Source organism: Columba livia, chromosome 14 (genome assembly GCF_036013475.1).
Source record: "Columba livia isolate bColLiv1 breed racing homer chromosome 14, bColLiv1.pat.W.v2, whole genome shotgun sequence".
Classification (NCBI taxonomy): domain Eukaryota; kingdom Metazoa; phylum Chordata; class Aves; order Columbiformes; family Columbidae; genus Columba; species Columba livia.
The window spans coordinates 6569316-6594339 of record NC_088615.1 but is presented as its reverse complement, the minus strand read 5'-3'; the positions used below and the strand labels follow the sequence as shown (position 1 = coordinate 6594339).

At 41.8% G+C, this 25024-nt stretch overlaps 1 protein-coding gene and 1 long non-coding RNA gene across 5 annotated transcripts in view; one reads left to right on the top strand and one right to left on the bottom strand.

Moving 5' to 3' along the window:
• Window positions 1–8697, top strand: part of LOC110359598 (uncharacterized) — a 167621-nt gene extending 158924 nt beyond the window's left edge. The window contains exons 5-6 of one of the 3 annotated variants that reach the window (XR_010466115.1): window positions 5897–6075; window positions 6218–8697. This is a non-coding gene — a long non-coding RNA (uncharacterized LOC110359598). Of the gene's footprint in view, window positions 1–5896 lie in introns of all 3 variants that reach the window. The other 2 variants (XR_010466116.1, XR_010466114.1) reach the window with 2 other exon arrangements.
• Window positions 8698–10073: 1376 nt separating this feature from the next.
• NMUR2 (neuromedin U receptor 2) lies at window positions 10074–24512 on the bottom strand. 2 transcript variants are annotated; one of them, XM_065029742.1, is made up of 5 exons: window positions 21258–24512; window positions 16305–16389; window positions 15172–15297; window positions 15002–15081; window positions 13991–14211 (listed from the first exon to the last, which is right to left on the bottom strand). In XM_065029742.1, exons 1-4 carry the CDS (start codon window positions 21975–21977, stop codon window positions 15032–15034), a joined length of 981 nt encoding a protein of 326 aa, XP_064885814.1. In that variant the 5' UTR covers window positions 21978–24512; the 3' UTR covers window positions 13991–14211; window positions 15002–15031. The 2 variants fall into 2 exon arrangements, with proteins under 2 accessions (XP_005503430.2, XP_064885814.1); XM_005503373.3 differs by lacking the exon at window positions 15002–15081 and having other exon boundaries at window positions 10074–14211; window positions 21258–23428.
• Between the last annotated feature and the right edge of the window lie 512 nt (window positions 24513–25024).

Sequence of the window (25024 nt, the reverse complement as noted above, 5' to 3'; positions counted from 1 at the left end):
CAGCAGTTCCTCAGTGTGTGGCCCAGGGTGCTGCAGGTCCATGTGTCTCTTCTCAGGTGTGCTCATGTTTGCACTTGTGAGAGACAATCTGTCTCCATGGGTCACAGCAGCTCCTCACCACATGCACAGCTCTCTCTCTTCAGTCAAGGTGGATAGTTGCACCTATAGCTGTGCAGAACTGTGCCTGTGGATCATAACAACCCATCAGCATGCACTGAATGTATCCCTTGAGAAGAAAAGCTTGTTTTCCTTATGCCTCAGAGTCTATTTGAGGGAGAAAGACTGAAACTAAATCTCCTCTGTGGGCATGTGTCAGAACCCCATATATATGTGTGTGCATAAACACACACATTCATATATATATATATATATATATGTATGTATTTCTGTATTTCCGTATTATCTGAGGCTGTATTTTTTCTGTGATTCTGTGCTAGTAGGCATAAAGGCAGTACTGAAGATTAATTCCATTTAATTTTAGATATGAAAACCATTGGAGTCACAAGAGGTTTGCCATCAATGTTGGAAGACATTAAGTATTTGTTGTTTTTTTTTTTTTTAATTGCGAGATAATAATGTTCTGGTATAAATGTTTTATAATTATCTCATAAATTATTCACAGTTAACTTGATAACCAGACACTTTATGGGATGTGGTCTCTAGAGTGCAAGGAGGGAGGGAAAATTTAAAAACAAATGTGAAGACAGGACCCAGCTGCAACAATGTGAAAGCACTGAGGCTTCTGATTTATTTTTTGTCTGCACTGAAGGGTTTTTTTCTTCCTTTTATTTATATTTTTGTGGTGATGAGCCAGAGAACGTGCGTGGATGAGGTTATTTTCTATATGTATAAAAGGAAATGAGAAACTGGGAAAGAAATCAAACTCCCTTCACTGTTTTTTAATCTAAAAGTGGTGCTTAAATTATTTCACCTCTTGTTCTGGAACTTGGAGGTTCTATTATTGTTGATACCATTTCCGTCTGGTGAAGAATTAGTAAAAAACAGCGTGGATTATTTTCAATGCTTATTTCTGGGCCTTTTTACTCTCTTCCCCTTCTCCTCTCTTCTTTCATCCGTATTCTCACTCCAATTACTTTTTTTTCTTTCTCTCTCTCTTTCCTTTTCAGTTCCTCTCTCTGTTCCTCTGCTCTTGGCTTTTTCTCCTCACTTCTCTCAGATTCTTTCACCACTTCTCATTTTCCAATGTTTTCTTCTGTCTACAGTTTCCTCTTCATTTTTTCTGTTGCTAACAGGATCTTATTGCTATCTGCTGAAGTCCATGAATCTTAACGTAAATCACCTGAAGAAAGAATCAGACCCAAAGAAAAGTTCCTGCTATTTAATGAAATGTGATGAGAGCTTCTGGAAGAGGAGTGTTGAAACTCAGACCTGGGTATCCGTTCTGAATGCCTATCAGGTCTTGATAACCAAAATGCACTGGAAAGAAATACAGTAACTGCATTGCCATAACCCAGCCTTCAATGGCACAAAATACACAGCAAGGGATGGGAGAAGTCCCCCCACCTGGCCAGATATCCATGAGTCCAAATGGCAAATGACACTTAATCCCAACGTGAGCAAATGCTGCCCTCGTACCCAGAGAAACAACTAATAGCTCATATGGAACTGAGACCTCTGTGTGGCTGTCCAGGAGCAATGTCTCCTCTGTGAAAGACAGAAGCTTGGGACAAACTCCAAGGTCTTCTCTGTATGGGCAGTGGGAAGGGGACAGTGTAATGTTTGGGATCACCTGGGCTAGCTGGCATCCAGGTGCTTAGCTGTGTTGAGGTTTATTGCACTGGAGTTGCCATAAAGAGTTTTCATCAATCTGGAATGCAGGTACTTTTTCAAAGAAACTCAGGGGATCTGCAGAGCCTGATGGATATGCTTATAAATTTCAAAATGGCAATTTGGAGGGTAGCTGGCAAGACATGAGCCATTGTAGAAAGATGAATTGACAGGCAGGACTTTTTAGAGAATGAATTTGAGAGAGTGTGATTCCACCAACTTGCTTTACTCATTTATTTAAATTTATGTTATAAAATGAACAGCAGAGGAAAGCCACAACTTGCACTGCTGATTTCTCTTCTTTTTCCCAACCTTCTTTTATTTATTAAGCTGCTCTTGATACATCTTTCAAAGGACTGTTGTTTGGTTTGTTTTTTTTTTTTTCTGGTGTGTGTGTGGGGGGGTTGTTTTGTTTTGTTTGTGGGGGATTTTGTTGTTGTTTTGTTTGTTGGTTGGTTTGTTTTTTGGCTCACTGTTTATTATGGCTTTATCAGCCTTGAAATGGGAGCTGCAGGCAGCTTGATAAATGGTTTGAAAAGCTGCTTCTGCCAGAACAAAACTAAAAAAAGAAAACCCTCAGTATCCATAAACCCTTTTGTTTTAACATTTCTAAAACAAGCACTGTTTCCCTCAGAGCATCATTGAAGAGTGATGCACCAGTATCCCACAGTGTTTCAGCAAAGGGAATTTTTCATCCAGTGATGCCCTGGGCAGATATTCGTCACTGGGTCATGGACAAGACTCATCCTACAGCACTGGAGAACCGGGGCAGCTGGGGTATGGTAGAGGGAGAGAGATAGTCCTAGGAAGGCTGAACAAATCTTGACTTTGACATGTTCTGGACAGATCAATAGAATAAAAGAGCAAAGACATATGAAGCTGGGTGCTGCTAACAGAGAGCTGCAGGTGTCTTGCTTCCATACAGCTACTTTTTACCTAGATGCTTTCTAAAGTCTTCCTTCCAATCATTCTTTAAATATGGACAGCTTAATAGATCCCTGGTTCAAACTTTTTGTCTTCAGCACAATTACTAAGTTCCATAGTTGGTCCATCCTGGCAGTAAACCAGAGCTGTAACTGCTGTGCTTTACTGATAGAGGTAAGTGGTTCAGTCACATCTGTGGAGGTTTTAAATGTTCATAAGAAAATAAATATCCCTTAAGAAAGTGGTAATGGGCCATCAGTTGCAAAGCTCCCAAACAGCCACATGAATACGTTACATTTTCTGCTGTAGTAAATATTGCAGTATTTGCAGTAAAGGAAGAGGGGGAAAAAACAACAAGAGAAGGAATAAAAATGTCTGACTTCCGAGAGGAAGGACCAGTGGTGGATCCTGAGGGAAAACGACAGAGGTTTGTGTTCCTTTCCTCAATAACCTTGTTACTCCTCTACATGCAAAGCTGACTGATATGCAAAGTAAAAGATGTGAATATCCCCTTGGCCTAAGCCCACTGGTATGTAATTTGCCAATATGGATCATACCGAGAACAGTGCATCCTACGCTCCTAACATAGTTTCCACTCTGCAGCAAGACGGCAGCGCCCCAGGGCTGCTGATAGGACCTCTGATAAAAAAAATGGGCTTTGCCAAAGGCAACAGTCTTTTTGTCTCTGTTCCTGACCATTGCTTGTTTGTTTTCTGACTTTCTGTGTCATCACTGGGCTGCCCAGGTCCTGGGCTGGTTAGGGTCACCTCTTCCAAGGAATGACTCCAGTGCCATGGCCATACTGTGGGCTTGTTTCCAAATTATGCAGACAGGAATACTGATGGGAGTAAGAGGTAAGAGATCAGAAGGTACCTTGACCTTTGGGATTCTCTGATTGTTTAGAATGCATTATTGCAGGTTGTTTAGCACCAAAGGATAACTGATCACTCACAGGAAAGAAGCCGGTGGTGGGGATCAATATTTCTATTGCTGTTCTACAAAAACTAGCAGAAAATGAATTGCTTTTTATTCATCACAGCAAAATAGAAGAAATATATGCTAAAGGCTTCTTGTAGAAGGGGCAACAGAGGATTTTTTCAATGCTGCCGGTCATTTCAGTCTTGAGCTTCAGTGAATGGGTGTGGATATTGTGTATCCTGCACTTCAGATGTGGCCTGACTGGAGCCAGGACAGAGGACTGTTGGGACATGGCTAATAGAGAAGGGGCATGGCTCTATTGATCCGTTGTATCAGGAGAATTCTGTTCTAAGTTAGCATGAGTAGGCCTCAGTTAGCATGAGTTTGGTGTAGCATAGTGGAAAAGTACTGAGCGGTTGCTCTCTGGTTCAGCTGAGCGTTTAGATAAACAAGCTGGGGAATTATCTCTAGCAGGGTGAGGAGGTTGCATTCCAGAGAAACCACAAGAAGGTTGAGCTCATTATGTATACTATCCAATCAATAGAAGACGAGTAGGCATAATTATTGTATACTATCCAATTAATAGAAGACGAGTAGGCATAATTACTGTATACTATCCAATTAATAGGTGACGAGTATGCATAATTATTGTAAGTCTTATATAAATCAGCTTAGTGCATCAATAAAGTTGAGGTATGCTTATCACTCATATTGGGTCGACCGCATTCCTTCCTCCGTCCGCTCGGGTCTGGAACTCTGATGGAATTTTTCTCTCGGCAGAGGACAGCTCTGCCATCCTTGATCTAGAGAGAAAAATTAAATCACTATGAAAGTGAAATAAGGAATATTTGGGCCACAGACTAATGTGTGGAGCAGTGACCTGAAGAGATAGTAACTTGAGGAGATTACAACTGAGCATTTCAATCTACATTTTCTGTACAGGCCATACTGATGGGGTTTTTTTATATATATACGTGTACAAGTTACCAAGAGCTGGTTTCAGTTGGTAGAGTCAGAGCTGTTCACACTGGCACCTGTGGGATCCTACATCAAAGAATAGTTTTAGGGGGGCGGAGGTGGTGTTTGTAGTTTTGGGGGATTGGGAGGTATGTTCGTGGTTGGGTTTTTTTGGGGGGGATTATTGAATTATTGGCAGTGGTAAAGGAGTACGGGTCTGAATTAGGTATATATGGACTTGCACTTGTGTTGGTAGTTCATCAATATCCTGATTTCCCATCCACAAGGTGCAACCTGTGTATCATTATTGTGCCACTCCCCCATGAAACAAAACCAAAAGACTAAGAATTGCCATGAAACAAAAGTGTTTTTCAGGTCAGCTTGGATGAGCAGGCCAAGCCTGACTCACCAGCTATGTGGTGCTACTGCACATGTTTCCTTGGACCTGAGGAGGATCCTGATTGAACAGCACATGCATCTCCTTTGCTGAGCTTACCCAGCAACAGACCACTGGATACGTTCGAGCAAGGAAAATAAAGAAATGAAAACATTAAACATCTCTAAATCATATATCAACACTGAGGGAGCTGGAACAGGTTCTCTCTTGGGGTTTCTTGTGCAGTGCACAGGCAGATTAGAGTCCACGGCTGCTGGAAATCACAGGGTACCCCCTGTTTTCATGGCACAAGACTGACCTCCAGTGGACACTGACTAGTATCGTCGGCGTGTAAACCTGGGGAAGATGTGTATAAAGGATCGTTAGAGGCCACACATTTAGATTTCAGGGCAGCTATTTGCTCCTTGGCTTCTTCAGGGCTTCTTGGCCTAAAACCAGACCTTAGGAACAGTCTCCTGCTGACCTGACAAACGCAACATGGTTACACTGAGACAGATAATGCTGAAAACGTCTTAGTGAAGCAGGGAGCAATTATTCTACCTCTCCCTACAGAGCAGAGAGGGACAGCGCAAACTGATGAGCAAGTAAGGGGCAACAGAGATGGGAAAGAGCTTGAAGCTTTAGGACCAGAAGGAGTTTCATTCTGAATCAAGCTTTATCCCACAGAAAGTTGAGGACTAAGGGCAAGGACCTGGCTGCAGTTCCTGTGGTATAGTCTCCTCGCAGTAATTTGTATCATTTTCATTAACCGCGTGGGTCAGTCACCAGAGCTTCAGGAAAGCTTGTCCCACCACCTGCATTGCTGCCAGTGTTCAAGTTAGTTGACTCAAGGGTAAATGCATGATTTGCAACTCTACCTTTGTAGGATGAGGGGGTACACATCCCAACCTAACCTGTGGTTCCACTTTCCAGGGTAATGAAGAGCTGGGCAGAAGTGTTCATCTAAATGAGGAGGAACTAGCTGCGTAAAGAATCACCAGGACTTTCCTTCCTTCCCAGAGACCACACATATCATCTTCTATCAGTAGAAATAGAGCTCTCCGATTTCTCCCAGACCTGCCATTAACCCCTACCTGCCTTCCAAATTGCTGGTGGGAGTTTTTTCCCCCCTCCCCTGTGTCTTTAGATGGCTTCATAGTATTTTACATGCCCTTAGCACAAGTCTGTTGGCTGCTACTGTCTCATAACTCTCTCTTCACTATGTGAATACGGATCTCTCCTTGTTCTTCTCAGAGCAGCATCCTGCTTCTACCAGTGAGGAATCACTGACCCCATGACAAAACTTGATGGACTTAGGAAGAGGTGTCCTTGCTGAGTAAAAGTAACTTGACCTCTGTTAGAAGGAAGAAGGTATTTCCTCACCAGTGGAGAACTGCCACAGCAGTGCAACCTTACCTACCAGAAGGTGAGCAACCCATAAATTGCTAGAGGTAAATCCTGTTCCTTATTTCCCAAGGAAATGTTTTATCACCAGTTAAGGACAGGACAGGGTAGGAGGGGCTGGACTGAATCTAGTCCAGTTAGTTCATTTTTATGTCAGAGGACATTTTCAAGGAGAGAGCTATCGTCAGAATATGGCTTTTGGGCAACCAGAGCTGCATTAATCAAGAGAGATCTTTAGTCTATCACCTATGCCAGTAATAGGAGGTCATCCTGCACTGAGCATATCCAATGTTCAGACTCAGTATGACTCAGATTTATCACAGATTTGCACACAGAACAGATTGCAATTGACACGGACTTTGAACCTAAGCACTTTCCACCTATCTGAATCTAGTAGAAAGATCGCAGCATCCTCGGCATCTGCATAAAAACAGCATTCACCTGGCAGTTTATACAGATGTCTATTGCGGAGCTCAATGGTTGTGATGAACTTGGTAGGCTGCAAAATGGATGGATGAAATGCCTCACTTAAAAGCAGCTCCAAGGAACTGCAGAATCTACGAGAAATCGGGAGAGGTCTCTGGAGGGTGCAGGGTAGACAAAGCTGAGCTGCCTTTCCCAATACCTACTTTGCATAGGCCAAGGCCCTCATTTTCTATTGACTGGAGGGATGTTTTACAAGTGCCCCTTCTGGTTTTGAGAGATATGAAATCTGCCTGTAATTAAGTTAATTTGAAGTAGAACATGGGCAAAGATAATGAGCTGGAAATAACAAAAGAGTAAGGAAGAGGGGAGGAGTTGCTAAGAAACAGATCTATTGTACTAAATCCTCCCTCCGCAATCAAATAAAGCATTTTTAGGATGGTTGAGTGATGGTGCAGACAGAACACAGGCATGCAAATGACTGCTACATCAAGAGCTCAAAAGAATGAAGGAGATAGGAGGGTTATGACTTGGAGAACTGAGAAAGTCAAAAAGGCAGAGGAAAAGTATTTCTTTTGGAGGTGACAGCTGTGGCCAGCACAGCTGGGTGTCAGAGAAGTGGCTTTGGGATGAGCAGGGTGGTGTCCTGTGCCTGACTTGCATTTTGGTCTGAGGGAACAGCTCCAGTGCTCTGAGCCTCCACTGGGAAGTGCTCTGGGACTGGCTACCAAAGTGCTCTGGTCTTGCTTACCGAAGATCAACAAATAACCCCTCCCAAAGACAAGGCTTCTACCTTCTATGGTGTTTGACCCTGGTGAGAGCTCTCCCTGGAGTCAAGCATCAGGGTGAAGACTTAAGACTGTTACTCCATGTCTTTTAGAAATTATATAAAATATAGCATGTTCAAGCCAAAAGGAGGATGGAAAAGAGGTCTGCAGCAAGGACCAGAATACTTAACAGTCAGCAAAGCACAAGTAAATAGACAAGTTATGATCAATGAGTTTGTTTGAATTTGACAGAGCTTTCCTGCAAACACAGGGGAGAGGAGGGGGGGTGAAACATTCCCCACCACTGTGAGCTGTAATAAAGGACCTGCTGTTTTCTGATTCTCACTCTGTGAAAATTGAAAAGGTTAGCCAGGTAATTGAAATCGGGACTGGAATACAAATACAGTGTAAAAACCCTACAGCTGGCAAACAAAGTTGCAAGGAAAAGACTCAATCCTCACTGGAATTTCTTAGCGGAGAAAAGATGGGGTGGACGAGGGGGAGAGATAATTCTTCAATATACCTGTTCTTCATGGAAGGGGAGATGGGATGAAATGAGACCTGAAGCAACTAGATTGAGGCTAACACTTAGATGGGTGCTGTGTGCTGTCAATGCAAGAGACACTGTGAAAAAGTGGAGTGTGCTAAGGCTGAATTGTGTATGGCAGTCACTGCTGCCCCTTGGAGTAACGCAGTAGGTTTACTGGGAACTGGTAGGTTGCCATGTCAGCCCCAATTTAGGGATTGTTTCTTGTTATACGCAGACAGAGAGAGCTCCACGTGACTCAGCCCCACTGGACTGATGTCAACTGCCTCTTCATCTTTGTCGTGTGCAGGAACACAAACTGATTTGCATCACTTCAGGTGAAGAGCACAGAGATAGATGGTTACTGTGAGGCAGCTAAGGAACGGTTCCTTGTTAGCCTACTGCGTGCTGCATGTGTCAAAGTCCCAATGGAGGGCTCTGTCATTGCTACTGTAACGTAAATTTATATGTGTTGCTATACCTGTGGTCTGTTTTTCTGCAGGAACAGTTGACTTGAGCTGGGAGAAAACAGAGGTGCAAGGTTTGGGGGCAGCTCAGGTTTGTGGTATTAGCCAGTCTGTATGTGGTTAAATAAACAATAATTATACCTATAAGTTCCTGCGTTGGTGTTTTATTTCCTTCCTCGCAGAAAGCCTGTGGAGTTCTATTTCCTAAAACTGTGATTCTTGTAGTTCTTGCTGCAGTTGCTCGGTGCTGCCCAACACACCTGCACTGCAGTCAGCAGCAGCATGAAAATATTTCCTTTTGGAGCCTTTCCATTGAGTTTAGGCAGCTATTTAGTGTGTTCTGTGGCAGGACAGATATCTTTCCTGCCCTCACCAGCTCCTATAAAAGGGAAGGAAAACTGTAAGCTTGCGAACAAATGCTGCAAACCCTACAGGGGTAGAGCTTTGTTTGAATTTCCCCAGCTTATGAGAGCACAGTCCAGGTGTCGAGAGGCACCAGCCTCAGGTCAATGAACAAAATGGTAGGTGAGACCCTGCGGATGTTGTTCTCCCAGTGTTTTGTGGTTAGTTGTTAGCCATTTGTTTTCCTCATTCGGAGCATAATTTTCCTAGTGAGTAATTTCTAAGGGGGTCTCTTGGGTTATGAAGAAATGAAACAAATAGTATGGACTGACAAACACACCTGCTCTGCAACAAAGAACATAGAGCATTTCGAGGTGACCTGTACCTAGCTGCCTAACTTTGTTTTGCAACTTTAGAAGATATACATAAAACCCACCTGTAAAACACCTAAGGTACATGACTGAAATAGGTCAGATAAATTGATTTTTAGCACAACATTTTTTTCCCTCCTTTGACTGCAAAAGGAATCTAGATTTCCTCTGGTGGAACTCTTCATGTTGTAGGCATCTCAGTCTAAGGGTCTTTTGGAAAACCCAATTCCAGTCTAAAATGCAAGCAAAAGCCTGTTCCTCTGGGAAGGAAATTTGCTGCTTTTCCTAACATACAAGGATGCATGAAAAAAATGTTATTTGAGCTTTTACAATAAAGACTGCAGTATTTCATTCATGAATTAGCTATCCTAGTGGGAAGCAAATTATTCCAACAGCTCCCATACTCCTAAAATCAATCCTTTTAAAACTGAGTGGATGTAAGTTAACTTGCCTTAAAAACAACAGCTGTAACTTTCCAGGGTTTCACAAAGTCTAGACAGACACAGAAAGCACTGCCCAGTTTTTAACCTCCTCCCCTGAAGAAGCAGCTGTGCAGAGAACTTGGATGCAACAAACCACACTGGGATTGGTGCGTATATACCAGCTGAAATAATCTGGATTGTTGGTTTGTTTGTTTTTTTTTTTTTTTTTTTTTGGTGAAGTACTGTGATTTGTCATTAAGTCTTCAGTGTCCTGTACTTGGTACTGGCAAAAAAAACCCCAGGAAACTCCATCTTCTGGTACTCACATGAAATCAAAGTGAGAAACAAGAAGCAAAAGTATTGCTGATGGATAGACCAGACATAGTAAGAGAGTCTCTAGTATATTTATTTTCATGTTACGCACAGATACATATAACCAGCTCTGCAGATAAAGTATACATTTAGTTTCACTGGTAAGCCATGATTTAAACATTTCAAAACACAGTAGTATCCAAAAACTCTTCATATAAACCTAACAGAATTGTCCACTTGCTGTCATGATGTTTTTTCCAGTACTGAACCTGGCATTAGATCTGAGTATCACTCATTGGCAATGCAAGCAATTCTCTCGTTTAGGTGCTTCTTTGCAACACATTTCAAACTGTCCATAGTGCTGGAGTGTTGCCCCTGCACTAACCACTTTCTGCTCATACACTTGCACATTTCCCAGAGGGAAGAAGAAGCAGAGAAATAAATCAATAGACAGTTCTGTCTAGGAAGTCACACTTGATTTCAAATAAATATATTTTTATCACACTAGACCACTTTGGGGAAAAGTGAGTTGTTCTTTGTTCCTTGCAAGAGAAATTTCTCTCAGCCAGTTGCCAACATTTTTCAGCATTTGGCCATAAAAGCTGCTAGATGTATAAATAAAGTAATACCATTGGCTTTCATGACATCTCTATCCATCTTCTCAGTATTTTCATGTTTGGATCCAGCTTCCAGAACTAGAAAATTCAGCCAGGTAAATATCAGAGTGATAAATAACTCAAGCATTGACCTTTTGGGAAGAAAAGCCTCCAGTGGACATGTACTACATTCTCGAGATGTGCCCTCAGGAACAAGGGGGAACTGAGCTGTGCTGTCACAGGGTATTTAACTCGGAGCACTCAAACTCAAGCCAGGCGACTTTTTTTTTCACTGCATTTTTTTTATTTTTTAGCAGAATTTAGAAGAATTTTGACGTCTCTCCCAATAACACTTTCAAAGAAGGTTTGGCTTTGTGCAAGACCACATGTTTTCATTTTTCCTTTGAGTGCTTTGCCAAAAATCTCAGTATTTTTTTGTTATGAGTGTCACTTCTTTTGACTGATACCAAATTAAATGTGCTAAAAACTGCTTTTAGGAGAAAAAAGAAGAAAAAAAGAAAAAAAGGAAGAAGTTGTTTACAACAGGAGGTGAGTTCCTGGTCATTTGCTTCTCGCTATTTCTCTTCTAAAATTTCCCCATCCAGACATGCTTTTTCTCCCTCACCACTTCCTCACAAAGCCCAAGGAACAAATATTTGGCCATTTTATTTGAGATCACACAAAACCTTCACCTTACAGCTTCACACCCCAGTCCTGACTGCGGGTCTGTGTGCTCATCTGCAAGTCAGAAATGCATTTAACAACTCTGAGCTTTGCAGCCAAGGTTACAATTCTCCCATAAAGGGAGGTGAAGAGAGCAGCATCACTCATGGATGGCTTTCTGTGCACTAACACAAGATGATGTCTGGTCCCAAATGTGTAAGATGCATTCAAAAAGCCACAAAATCTTGCAGAAGCATGTCTTCAACATACAGTGGATGTGTGAGTACATCAAACTATACTGTCTCCTCGCTCCTTTGGCTGGGTGTCTAGGACAGTGGAGAAGACATGCTGGGATTAAGGAGGATAAACCCTGGGCTCAGTTAGGGAGTTGCACAAGTGAGGCACAGGGTGATGGAGGAAATCCTGCAAGGCCGCTGCCCAGGAGATCCTCAGACATTAGTGGGAGCACAGAGCTCAGTGCCCAGCAAGAGAACAGGGATCTGCGCACTCACAGTGCTGCACGACCAGCACAGCAAATCCAGAGGGAAAACACCCTGTAATGGCTGGTGGAGGAAAAAGTGTTAATACATACTAATGACTAGAAATGTAAATGTCACTGATAAAACTCAAGTGTCCACTTGGGGGTGGCAAAGCATTTCAGCTGTTTCCTCAGGGAGCAGGAATTGCCTTTTCTCTCCAGGGCCTTGTGTGTGTTTACTCTCCCCATGGCTTGTTTCTGAAGATCGCAGCTGGTAAAATGGGTCTGACAAAAAACATGGGCTAAAATTCCCCTTGTTCTGCATGAAAAGGTGACTCAACAGCTTCCATGAGAGCCCAGCTCTCACCTCACCCAAGAGTCCCACAGGGAGAGGCAAAACAGAAGACTGCAAACCAGGTAAGAGCCCACTGTAGCAGAATAACCCCTTCCTCTTTTGGTGGGAAATGTCATCTGGATCCCCAGTGAGCAGACTGGAATAAGCCTTTATGCATATGGTGTATCATCGTTGAATATCTAATGTTTGTATTCGTTATGATAAATCTGTGTACTCTGACTGCGTAAGTCCCAGCTGCTTGATGACACACACTGGGTGATTTTCTGTGGCAGTGGGGGCCAAGCCTGAGCCCAGCATGGCAGCTAAACCTAGACCTGTGTCACAATGTACAAGGAAGGCATTTCTCTGAAACACAACAAACAGGCTTTGTAACTTGGGGCACAGAGGTTTGTAAAATTCTCTGTCATGTAATGGATTCACCCTGGTCTCCCTTTACAAAATAGAGTCCTGACCTTGCAGTGGAAAGAACTCAGGAACTCATCAGCTTGGATGTACATGTACTGCCTTCATGATCTGTTCACATTCCTGCGATGCAGGAAAGATTCTCAGACCTTATATTGTGGTCCATGGCAAAACATGAATTCAATAGATGCAATATCACTGCAAAACTCCTTTTTCTGTTGCCTTTGTATCAGTTTCTCTGATGCTGCAGTTTTGTCTCAATTCCATGTGTTGTGAATGCTGTCCAGGCTTTTTCCTGGTGGTTGCTAACCCCACAGAGATCTCTGATTTCGGTAATCCACCTGGTATGGGCAGGTGTGAAGTCTGCTGAAGCATGACCATAGGGCTTCACTCGCAGAAATATCTCAAATTCAAGCAATTATAAGAAGTTCTTGCAAACTGCAGAACATGGGACATATCAGGGACCTACTACAGCCCCTTTGCACATGGTCAGACTGAGTTCAGGTAGATGGGCAAAAATAAAACTGCCTGATGCACAGGACAAGCCTCCAAAGGCTGCAGACTTTTCACATTACCTAAGCAGTTATCCCTCACTAGCTGTATTTTGAGCAAGAGAGTCACACCAGGAATATCCCGAGTGTCTCCCCTGCTCCCCCCAGTGGCTATTTCCCAGATAATGTAGATGGTTTTGTGGCACGCATGTGCCATTTCAACACTGTGTAGATACTGTCAGACATAGTATGAGGAGATGCGGCAGTGACTTTGAGACTTGTTAAAAATAACCCTCTAAACAGTAGATTTTTTTGATGATGTGATTCAAGGCATTAATCACCACCCCCCATCCGAATGTTCACCTAGCTCAAAGCAAAAATTCACTTTATTTTTAATTTACAATTGTTGGCTCCCTGTTTTTTCTAGTTCAGAAATAGTTATTGCTGGTGTCTGATGTTTACTGGTCCAGCTCAGAGATGCTCTTCTTCATGCCTATTTGCTTATGTTGCCAAGAGAGGCTTGCAACAGTCACACCTCGAGAAGGTCATAGGAGAGAGAAACGAGGCTGGTTTACTTAAAGCTAGAAGTGGGTAGACTTGTGCAGCAAGTTGCCCTATTTCAGACTAAGTAAAAACTGACATTTAGGCTGGTGCACAAAATACATTCAGTAAGACTTGGATAAGCTGTGTCTCCTTCCTGTGCTGGTAACATTGGGAGTGTGACCTGTTTATATAAAGCAGCTCTTCTCTTGCACACAATAAACTGAGATTTCCAGCCCTCCTATTAGCATAAGAGTAATACAATGCTTCTCAATCAACAGCTAATTACAGACTCCTCATTCGTTCATCGAAGACACTCTCTGTGAGCTCTTCTTGCTGAAATAAGTCTTTTAGGAGGGTGTCTCCTCTTTTTGTTTCTTAAAGTAATTTTTTTTAACTTCTGTTTCACCTGGATCACAACATGGAAAGTCACAGACCAGTGGAGAGCTGAGAACTGCTGACAGATGTCCTGTGGGTGCCAGGGAGACTTGTGTCTTCAGCAGAGTCCATGAGATTGTGGTCCTCAATCACGAAGATGCTCTGCTGGGCAGGTGTCTTGCTAGAGGGATGTGTAGGGGCCCAATGCTTGCAGCAAGGAGAAATCACACTGAGGAAAGCCATCCTGAAGCGCTGGGACAACAGATTGTAAATGATGGGGTTCACAGCAGAGCTCAGATAGAAGAAAATACCTAGGGGAACAAGGTGGGGGTGGAGGAGAGAGACACCTCATTTGTGTGTGAAATGATCTCAGAAAATGAAAAATCTCTTCATTGCCTAAAATGGGTGCAAGGGTGGAGGCAGCGACAGCACATCTCTGCCTGCTGCCATCCAGGCAGAGGATGTCTTGCTAAGGCTAGCTCAGGCATTGCAGCACACGGGGAAAGGAAGATGGGAGAGATTATTAACTGGAGCTCACTATCTCCAGCTGTTTAGGAACCAGCTCTCTCTTGAGCTGTACTGACCTGCCTCCAGCACAGCCCTCATCCCCACAGCAGGATTTGCACAGCTGGTGCCCCCATCAGAGCTGTCGGAGGATAACTTCCAGCTGAGGGGAGCTAATGTCTTACAACACACCAGGACAATTGCACGAAATTGGTTTTGTCTGAGCTGCCTAATCGCCACATTCAGTGTTTTCCCATGGCAGACTGAAAATACGAATCCTTTTTGAAAAAGCCTTCATTTTATGGTCAGCGGAGCCATAAACATTTTGGTTGTATCACCCAGTTCTGAGCAGTATGTAAACCTCTTTTCTTGCCATTTGGTATGGTTTCCCCTTTGCCTGAGAGACCATCTGGAGGGTGATGCCTGCTGCTGGGTTAAAAGCAGACGAATGACAGCAGACTTCATTTCTGAACATTCCCAAGAAGGAAAAGCAGCTGGTAATGATGCATGATACCCTATTTTTTTTTCCTTCTTTATGAATATTCAAACAACCGTATTGGACAACATGCCCAGATGTTGAAAGCTGCAGAAACTTACATGCAGTTTTTACTTCAGGCACAATTTTCATCACTGTCCACCAAACATCAAGAAGCTTTTCCATGCATGTCTCACATCACCTACAAAATAAATGACTACATATTTCAAGTAAACCACTCACAAATGCTTTTTTTGCCAGCCCCTGTGCAAATGGAAGAAGAAAACTTTACCTGACACCACATGAATTAAGTTGAATATATTAGCCAGAGGCTCAGTCCATTCCACAACAAAGCTGAAGAAAAGTCGATCTATATGGAATGGAGCCCAGCAGATCGCAAAAACCATCACGAGGACAACTAGCATGGAGAAAGGGGAGAAGAAAAACACGTCAGTTATGGAAGCTTGCACAGAGCAGAGATAGTTCAGAAAGCTGCATGAAAGACTAAATATATGAACTTTATTGTTTCAGAACTTTGCCATCCTTTCTATCTTACGATTACCAGTTAATAGAACAAACTTTCCACCGGTTTCTGTGTTGGATAACCCAAGGAAAGGAAAAGATTTTGCCTCCACGCACAACTTGGCCTGTGCTGGCTCTAGTAAGGACTGTTGCAAAGCCATTCCAGACTTGGGTCCTGTGAATCCCTGTGGTTACAGTCATAGGGCACAGAAAATCAGGCTGACTTCAAAGTACAATTTCCTAGTTCAGATGGTGACTTAAGCTGTGTAAAAGAATAATGTTGCGGGAAATATTGAAGGTGATTTATATTTCCTGTATAAACACCATCTCAGTAGCAAGGTGATCTTTGCTTTAAAGACAGCCCCAAATTGGGAAGTGATGTGAGTGCTTTCAGAGTGATTGGAGCACAAATTCTCCTGAATGCTGTACAATGTGCAAATCCGCCTAGTGGTTAAGTCAGTAGTAGGTGATGTATGTGGCTTGGCAGGACCTTCCTGGTCATAAGCAGGGCTCACGGTGTGATGCAAAACAGAAGTACATGCTCCTTTAAAAATGTACAAGATAAGACTATTCACACTCTGAAAAAGAGGGATCATCTCCAGAGGGCTGGAAGAGCCAGGTTTGGAGTGAGGGATATTAGAGAGTTACCATGAAAGCATCTGCCACGTAGTTTTGCTCAAGTTCCTCTTGTGCTGGGGAAGAAAATTTGCATTCTGAATCTTTTGGTAGCCATGGTGTTTCACTCCCATGCTTTCTAAGTCTATATAAAACAGCAGCAAGCCTTTTTTTTTTTGGTCACAGCTACTCATAACTCTTGTATCTAGTGAATTTTCTTGATATCCTTCAGGGCCTGGTCACCCTCTTGTCCACAGTGAATAAAACACAGAAGGATTCACTACTTACATAGCATCTTGGTGACTGATTTCCTGGATGGTCTCTGAACGTTCATAGCCACTTCCTCCACTTCCAAAGATTTATCTCCTTTCAGCTGGCAAAAGGAGAGAAACCGAGGGACAGCTTAGACAGAAGATGACATCCCCACCAGACACAGCCTGTTTGATATTTCGATAGCTCTAGTTTGAGAAGGCAAAAATTTGGGCAAATCAGGACTCACAAAAAATCTACATTTGAATTTCAATTTCAGTCTAAGGAAACATTGAAGCTTCAGGTTCATAACAATCTTCAGATTTTATGTATCTGAGACTGCACGTTTACAGCAAATTTGTATTTCAGTTCCCCACTTGTCCTTTCTCAATGAGTCAGTATTTGGTTCACAGTTTGTGTTCAACGCTATTTTGCCAGGCATTATTTTATCTTCTGGCAAAATACTGTTTGTTTTTACTCTCCTAAAAGGGTTCCCCACAATTAAGCAGAAACCAATGATCCAAAAAATACTTAGAGAGGCCTCAGTGAAACACAGTTGTAATCACAAGAAAAAATTCCTGTAGAATTCAAGGGGGTTTGTTTCATGCCCTGAGTGTTTGGACTAACTGATATTCAGCCCATCTAATGAATAAAACCCATACATTGCTCACTTGCAGACAGCCAGTGTGCATGGTATGCAGAGATTCAGCTACCTACTGCTCAGTTACAACAAGGTGGGTATTCTTCTCCTGTAGATTTTCCTGGGCTTCTAAAAAATGGACATAAAGAATAATAATCTGATACTTCTGTGAAATGCTTCCCCAATATGCTTATGATGAGAGCACTGGTGTTTTGGTGGTGAAAAGTCCAGAGCTAGATAATCAGGACAATTGCTTAGATTATGAAATAAATAATCTATGGAGAGTTCATAATTGGATCCAGCGTCCTCAAGTGGGAACTTCTGATTAGCAAACAGATTTGGAGTGATGCTTTTTTCAACTGAAACTGGAAAGAAAACTTTTAATTACATGGGAAAGAATATTAAGAATGAGGGAAAAGATAGAAATCAACCTGGATTTGTAAAAATCTTGCGAAAACATGATAGTTGTGCCATTTTCTTTTGCCTTTCACACTGTGACTTTGCATTCTGATTTTTGATTAACAATACTTTTCTGTTAGGATGATCAAATGAGACCTTCTTTCATTGTTCTATTTATTCATAAAAGCCATAAAAGGGAAACACATGTAACTCGAATTATATTCAATTATAGTGCAATTCAGCCTCTCATGTTTTACATTATTCCCTCTGTAACCTTTAGTCATACCCACAGTCACTGAAGGAAGAGACTCCACTGATTTGAAACACATCTAGCGATAAATGTCTGCTCAGATTGATTAAAATCTCTAGTTTCCCTTCAGTGGTTTTCAGTCTCAACAATAATCTATTCCAGGCATATTCCATAACCTCAGAGAATACAGTGCTCTGATGCTGTAATAAACCAGACATACATGTATCTTTATTTTTCACCTTCCTCCTGTCATTCTGATGATGTTATAAGGCTCCTCTTTAGCCTCAAGTGGTAATAGATGGGGGTGTAACTAGTAAGAATAACTCAGCGGTTGTAATTTAATAAAAAAATGAGTTATGACAAAGAAGAAGGGAAAAAAACCCAACAAATCCATGTCAAAGGTTGTAACATGAGTTCATGCCAATGGTTTGACAGAGGGTGAACTCCAGCCAAGGCAGCGGTTACCTTTATATCACTGTGAATGTATGAGGCTATGTAGGGTTACCCAGAGATGAATGTTACCCATTTACTGCAGAAGAACTAAAAGTGTCTGGAGCAAGAAGCTGAAAATTGGATTTCCCCTCCGCACCTTTATCAGCTACAGCATTTCACACTAGAAATCAAAAGGCAGAGCAAAATCAGGGCCTCACCTATTCCCAAGCAAACCTAGTGAGGCCACTCAGTAAAAGCAGAACTGCTTCTGTAAGCTCCTTGGCCTGACGTGAATGGTGATCAAACTTTTTTCTCCAGCTAAAGGAAAAAATGGTATTTAAAACCACATGACTTGTGCTAAAGCACACAATTTTGTCTACTTGAGTGATCTGGCTGAAGCAGTTGTCACCTGTCTGCTGAACTGTAGCCTGGGTGCACTCTCTGCTCGTTAGAGGGTGCAAGGTTTGCAGGACAACCTCCATAAAAAGAGGACAGACCCTTCCAGGAGGGTGCTGGGCTCTGCAGAAATCAGCCAAAGGCAAGCAACTGTCCCCATGCAATTCTGGTTTTAACAATGGGGCATTCCAGGGGTGAAATAGATTTTTACAAGAAAATCTGGATAAGCTGTAAATTGGCAAGAATATGTTGTCTTGACTCAAAGATAGCTGAAATCAAAATTACCAGTGTGTCCAATGTGTTACTGAGGGGAAGTGACACTAGAAGATATGCTGGACTCTTAACAGAAGAATCATTCTAGAGGAGGTCAATCTAGTCACATTTGATCAGCTATATCCCCTCATAAATGTCTGAAGTAGGTAGGATAAATGGGTCTCTGGACTCTCCACTCTCTTCATTCACTGTCAAAAATCACAGTTAAACAGAATCTGACTTTTAAACAACTAATCACCTGTCCTTGTGTCCTTTTAGAGATCAGTGTGAAGGAAACACACAGGGCCCCTGCACCAAATCCTGCTGCAATGCAGATTTCTTCCTAAGCAATGCCACCCCATCTTCACCACCGCTGCAGGGTTTAGCTTCTACAAGCAGCCATTCTCCCATGTTCTCATTTCCTCCCTCTCCTGTTCCTTCTCACCTTTTTGGCTGTTGGTTGCAACCAGCAGCTCAACAGCTGAACTGCATTTAAAGAAGAGCCTGACTTATTTAGGGATTGGTCCTAAAGGCACCTGTAATAAGAACCTAATGGAAGAGGCAGCAGGATGTTTCCACAATCAAACCTAATGAGATTACAGTGTAATCATTAGCTTCCTCTTCTTTACACTAATGCTGGGACTATCTATTGACTATAACATGGCAGTATTAAACCATCAAGCCATAAAATTATATCGAAGTAGATAATGAGGTAGTTGGTCACGAGGTAATTAACCTGACAGCTCTATTGTCAATACATTTTTTGCAAGAAATAAAATTTAATAATAATAAAATAAAAATTAACTCAGGTACCATGTGAGCCATGTTTGCTACCTTCTCACAGCTGCTTAACATGTTGCGCATTTTCCCTTCTGTATTGCATCTTGAGGCTCTTGTGAGCACTGGAAAGCTTGAGGTAGAAACTTTGGTGAGAAAATGCCCCTTCCACAAAGCCTGGACTGAGAAAACTCCCTGCTGTATCTGAGCTTATGTACTACCTGTGGATCAACTCTGAGTCTATGAGCAATACATGATACCCAGGAGACTCTGGAGTGTTGCTGGAGCTTCATAGATTTCACCTTCTGTAAGTACATAAAAACTGATTTATCTTGAAAAATTACATATATACACACCATTCTTCTATAATTTCTGTCGAAAATTTGAAATTATCTTGCCTAGTGCTGTTTGGAGTGCAACGCAGATATACCCAAGATGGGTGATGTTCAAAATTTGAATATATAGAAAAGCAGAGGCATAAACAATGAACATTACAGCCCTTAGGAAAGACAGCTTGAACAAATCTGTGAATACACACAAGTCCTGGGGGAGCAGCCCTCATCTGGTACCTAGCTTCTCTTTTGGGATGGGGATTAGGAATATCTGCTGCCACAAAGAGAAATTATTGCAGTCTTCAAGACCTTCTTTTCATTAGTTTGGGGATTTCTCTTTTTCTAACAGCTATATTTTCAGCACTTTTCCCTCACTTCAGGTCTTACTCTGTAAGATTTTCAATGAAACTATGTGAAGACCTCACAACAGCCACTGGGCAGTGGGAATAATTTAACTCATTCATTGCTTCAAAGATCTGCTGTGTACTACGGATTTTTGGCAGTTAATCCTTGCAGTTTTTCCTGGGTAAGGAAAAGAGTTTCAGATAACAGTAAAATTCAGCTACCACAGCAAAATGATATAGACACCAGCACACATATGGCTGAATTTCTTCCACGTTATTTGGTAAGTTAATTTGTCTCTAGTAGCATATTTCACCCCTTTCTTGCTATATGATCAGACACAGCTTTTAAAACTTTAAATTACATTCGGTGCAATGACATAGGATTTATATTTTCTAAATATATGTAACATATGAGAAGAAAAAAACAATGATTAACAGTGCATTTCATTGTGCTATATAGCTTTGTGATACTGTGACACTGATTGTTTTATCTGTGTTTTTAGATGATGAATACTTGATAAAATTAGTCTCACTTTCTGAACATAGAATATGAGCTCTAAGGTAGCCTTAATCGATGGTGAAACTGTGACATAATTATATAAAGAAACGGTTGCTGAATTTACTAGCTGCAGCTCTTCAGTTTATGACAACTTCATGACTTTTAACAACCAAATATTATCACGGTCTCTAGGGAAGGAAAAAAATAAAGTAATGTAATGGAATTTCCACAGTCACAAGAAGTGGGATAACAAATACACATGATTCAATCACTAGTCTATTCCTTTTTGTTCTTTTCCCATTTTCCTTTTGTTCTATTTTCTTCTGGTCCCCACTGCAAAGGTGCAAACCTCTGAGAGGCTGAAATCAATCTACAGACTTTGATGTTTAAGTAACATTCAAATGTGAGCAGCAGTGATGGTAAGTTTTTAAAAAAGATTGGAGTAAATTATTCTCCAACACAGCTATATTCATTTGAGAATGGGATTACACCAAAGAAAGAGTTGGATCCACTGTTTTCAGAGTTTTGAAATACATTTGGGGGGTGGGGGGGGGGGGTGAGAAGGGAGAACAAATTGGCAAGAAAAAGGTGAAATCACTTAAAAGACACATACAGACACAAACACAAGAATGAGCTAAGGAAACACTGAGCATATTTGGAGTAGGACTTACTCTTAGCCCCATCAGATAGTACAGCACACTTATTACCCCCATAGGCAGCAAATAGAAAAGAAATGAAGTAATCTGGACAATGCAGTTGTAGATCCACATGGGCATGACTACAGTGCAGGTAGCAGAGCCGGGGACCAGGGTGCCATTGGGGAAATACTGCAGCATGATGCCATGGGTGCCCGTGTTGGGGAGGGCAAAGAGGACAGAGAGCACCCAGAGCACCACGATGGTCCTCAGGGCACGCTTGCGAGTGCTCTTCAGCTTGGCACGGAAAGGATGAAGGACAGCGATGTATCTCTCCACACTGACTGTGGTCACGCTGAGGATGGAGGCAAAACACACAGTCTCAAAGAGCGCTGTCTTGAAATAGCAGCCAACAGGCCCAAACAAGAAGGGGTAGTTGCTCCACATCTCATAGACTTCCAGTGGCATCCCAAAAAGCAGCACAAGCAGGTCTGAGATGGCAAGGCTGAAGAGATAGTAATTGGTTGGGGTCTTCATGTTCCGATGCTTGAGGATTACTAGGCAAACTAAGAAGTTACCTACCACCCCAACAACAAAGATGAGGGTGTACACCAAAGCCATAGGCAAGAACAGATGGCTCCGTCTGGGCCCACATAGGAAGGCTAAGTAATCCTCAGTGCTGTTCAAGTACCTCCTGAAACGTTCTTCATGGAGAGCAAAGTGATTAAACCAGGAGATATTGCTGATCCAGGCCATTACTGGATCTTCTGAAACGTTTCACAATTGAGATCACGTCTTCTTTAAGTTTCTTTGTGCTAGTTTTCTCACTTTTTGCAGTGAGAGAAAGAGAGGAGGGAATTGTCTTGCCAGACCTAGATGCACAAAACCACTGAGAGATGTGTGTGCCTGGCTTCGGTTGAGGTTTTGCTGTTCTAACAGCTGTTCCCCTGCAAGGAGTCCCTTAGCCAGAAAGCCCCTCCTTTCACACATATTCATTGGCTCGCTAAGTGCATTAGATTATAGAGTAAGAGAAGAGGTTACAGCTACTTGTATCAGCTCCTGTAGCAGATGCATTTACAGAATCAGAAATGTGGGAGTTAGAGAGCTGGGAATCTGAAATATAGAATGTGAGACAAACTGCAAGATGTTTGTATTTGTCAGACGGTGGGAAAGCAGACCAAAAAAAAAACGCAAAACAAAACAAACCCAAAACTCAGTCCAAAAATCTTCTACTAAATTATATTGATGCTACATCCAGTTATGAGACACAAGCGAAAAAAAAAAATCTGGCATGATTTTATTTTTCAGATTGTTATGTTCTGTTGTCTATGACAGCAGATACTTGGAAACAGTTTGAGTGGTAGAAAGACAACCCATTTTTGTAGTCATTCATGTGGAATTAGGCTACAATAACATTTCAGCCTATTTTTAAACACTTTTTTTTTTTCCTCCTGAAATCTGACAAAGGATTTTAATTGCTCTTCTTATTGTTATAAAAATATTTTTCTCACTTTCCTGTTATGCTGGAATCTGATTCCATATTCACAGCTAGTCTTGGTTTGGGAATCTTTCTGAAGACCATATTAATTCCAAAGACACATTTATTGCCTCTGGGACTAAATCTACATGAATTTTTATAAACCCCTATTTCTTCCTGAATGACAACCATTCTGGAAACACTTTCTGAGCCAAAAAAATGTAGCCTGTGTGGATGATGGCTGTGTCAAAATAGATCATTTAGCTCCTTATGAATACTTGATTTCATACAGAATTTCTCAAAAACAAAAAGGCTTCAAAGTGCATGGGTGTCATCTTCTGAGATTAGAAAAAGTTTAGCCATTTGGAATAGAAGAGGTGCAAAAGCTGAGGGCTGGTTTTAGGGACACTGTCAGCCCAACATGCAATTTGTGTGCCCAGTACCCCTCACTAGCTCTCACTTTTGAGTACCTGCCCAGTCCCCCTCCTTGAAGCTATGTAGATGTTTTACATCCCTCACATTGTTTGGTAACGAGCTCCTTGGGTCTACTATCTATGTGTGAAGAACCACCTTATTTGCTCTGTTTGGCCATCTAACTGAGTCTCTGTGGCTGCTAACTTAAGACGGCATATTTTTAAACATCCAGGAGCAGAAGAACAGCCCTTTTGGCTGGCATGTCCTCCAAAATCTTGAAAAAATCAAGTTTCCCAAGGAAGATGCAAACTACTCCACTATAAATGGCTAGAGAGCAAACTGATCCCACGCAAAACCTGCTTTCTGACTCCAAGGAATCAAGGACGTCGTAGATCATGTCTTCTTTTTCTTTAACTTCTTCTGGTTTAGTAGTGGTCCTACCACCTTGCAAGAAAAAATATTGTAATAAGCACAGACTGCCTCCTAAAATAGCAGCAGGAGGTAAAGAACACAAGTTTGGTCCCACAGAGGCATGTTTGATGTGTGGAGCCTGAGGACTTACTGTGCGTTCATTTAAGATGTCAGAGGCATGGAAGGCATTGTAACAACGATACTAAAAGACAGAAGCATATCTCTTGTGATGACTTTTGGATCTGCTGAAATTATTTTGGACATGAACTCTCTCCATCAGAAAAACGGAGACTCATGTATTCTCATATATTTTAGCATTGACCAGAGGTATTCCATTCAGCAGACTGAAAGGTTTTATTGGATTGGTGAGAAATATGTGCTCTTTTGACCTATTTTTATCTTCATTAAGGATACGTTTAAAGAGATTCTTTGCATTTTAACCATGTTGAAATATGTAAATTTGATTTTGAGCTAGTCTTGCCGTAAGAGGTAGAAATAGGAATCATCAGTAGGATGTCTGGTTGAGACCACTACTGACTGTTTCAGAGAACAGTAAGAGACAAGTGGTGGAATCACCAGCTCTGGAGGTGTTTAAAAGACGCATAGATAAGGTTCTTAGGGATGTGGTTTAGTGCCCAAGTTAGCTTATGGTTGGACTCGATGATCTTAAGGGTCTCTTCCAACCAAAATGATTCTATGATTCTAAGTATTTGAGAATTTGTGCAGGACTAAGCACTTTTTGTATGTCTACTTAAATTTCAGGTTGTTTTTTCCATTTAAACTCTCAACAGTATTTAATTTCTTTCCATTTTTCCTTCCCCTGCCCCCAAGCTTCAGTAAGTTCCAGCACTCTCTATACAGCATCATAACTCAGGTGAGTAAACACTTCTAAACTAGCTGCCAAAGCGATCTTCATTTTTCTTCTTACACACTGCCCTTTTAAAAGAAACTGAAAATGAAACTTGAGGTCTGTTCACCTTGAACTCAATCTTATAGAAAAGGAAACCAAAATGAACTGAGTTACTTACTAAAAAGCCAACAGGGCAGCCATATCCATCATGATGTCTATGAGAGGAAAGCTATGGACTGTAGAAACACATCAGGTGGCTTGAGAACATGGATGTGCCAGTCCCACCTGTGTCTATTTCTACTTCTTCTCCTTCCTCCATGCTTTCTGATCCTGCTGGGCTCAGGTGCTGACAAGCTGTGGGAATAGAAGCACAGAAGAAAAACAGGTCTATTTGTCTAGCAGGTCACCCCTGGAACCATGACACTATGGCCACAATTAAGTGGTAGATGGGGAGAGCAAAAAGGGTGGAAAATACATTTCAGCTCATTTCTTGAAGCTTTATTTGTTATTCTTTATCATATCTGTCTCAATAAGGATAGAAAAGTACATCTAACCAAAGACCAGCTCTGGCTCTGTGTGACTGGAAATATTTTATTTTTACAACACAGACAGAAAATAAAAACAGATTTTCCTTTAGAAAGTAGTATTAAA

What these genes read in the sequence shown, in the direction of transcription:
- NMUR2 (XM_005503373.3), bottom strand. Translation starts at nt 21,977, where the DNA reads ATGGCCTGGATCAGCAATATCTCCTGGTTTAATCACTTTGCTCTCCAT. An exon ending in ACTATCTGATGGGGCTAAGA is followed by an intron (nt 16,390 to 21,257) that starts GTAAGTCCTACT and finishes TCCTTTTGCCAG; the next exon opens with CTGAAAGGAGATAAATCTTT. An exon ending in CTTAATTCATGTGGTGTCAG is followed by an intron (nt 14,212 to 15,171) that starts GTAAAGTTTTCT and finishes TTGTTCCCCTAG; the next exon opens with GTATTTTCTTCTATCTGAGC.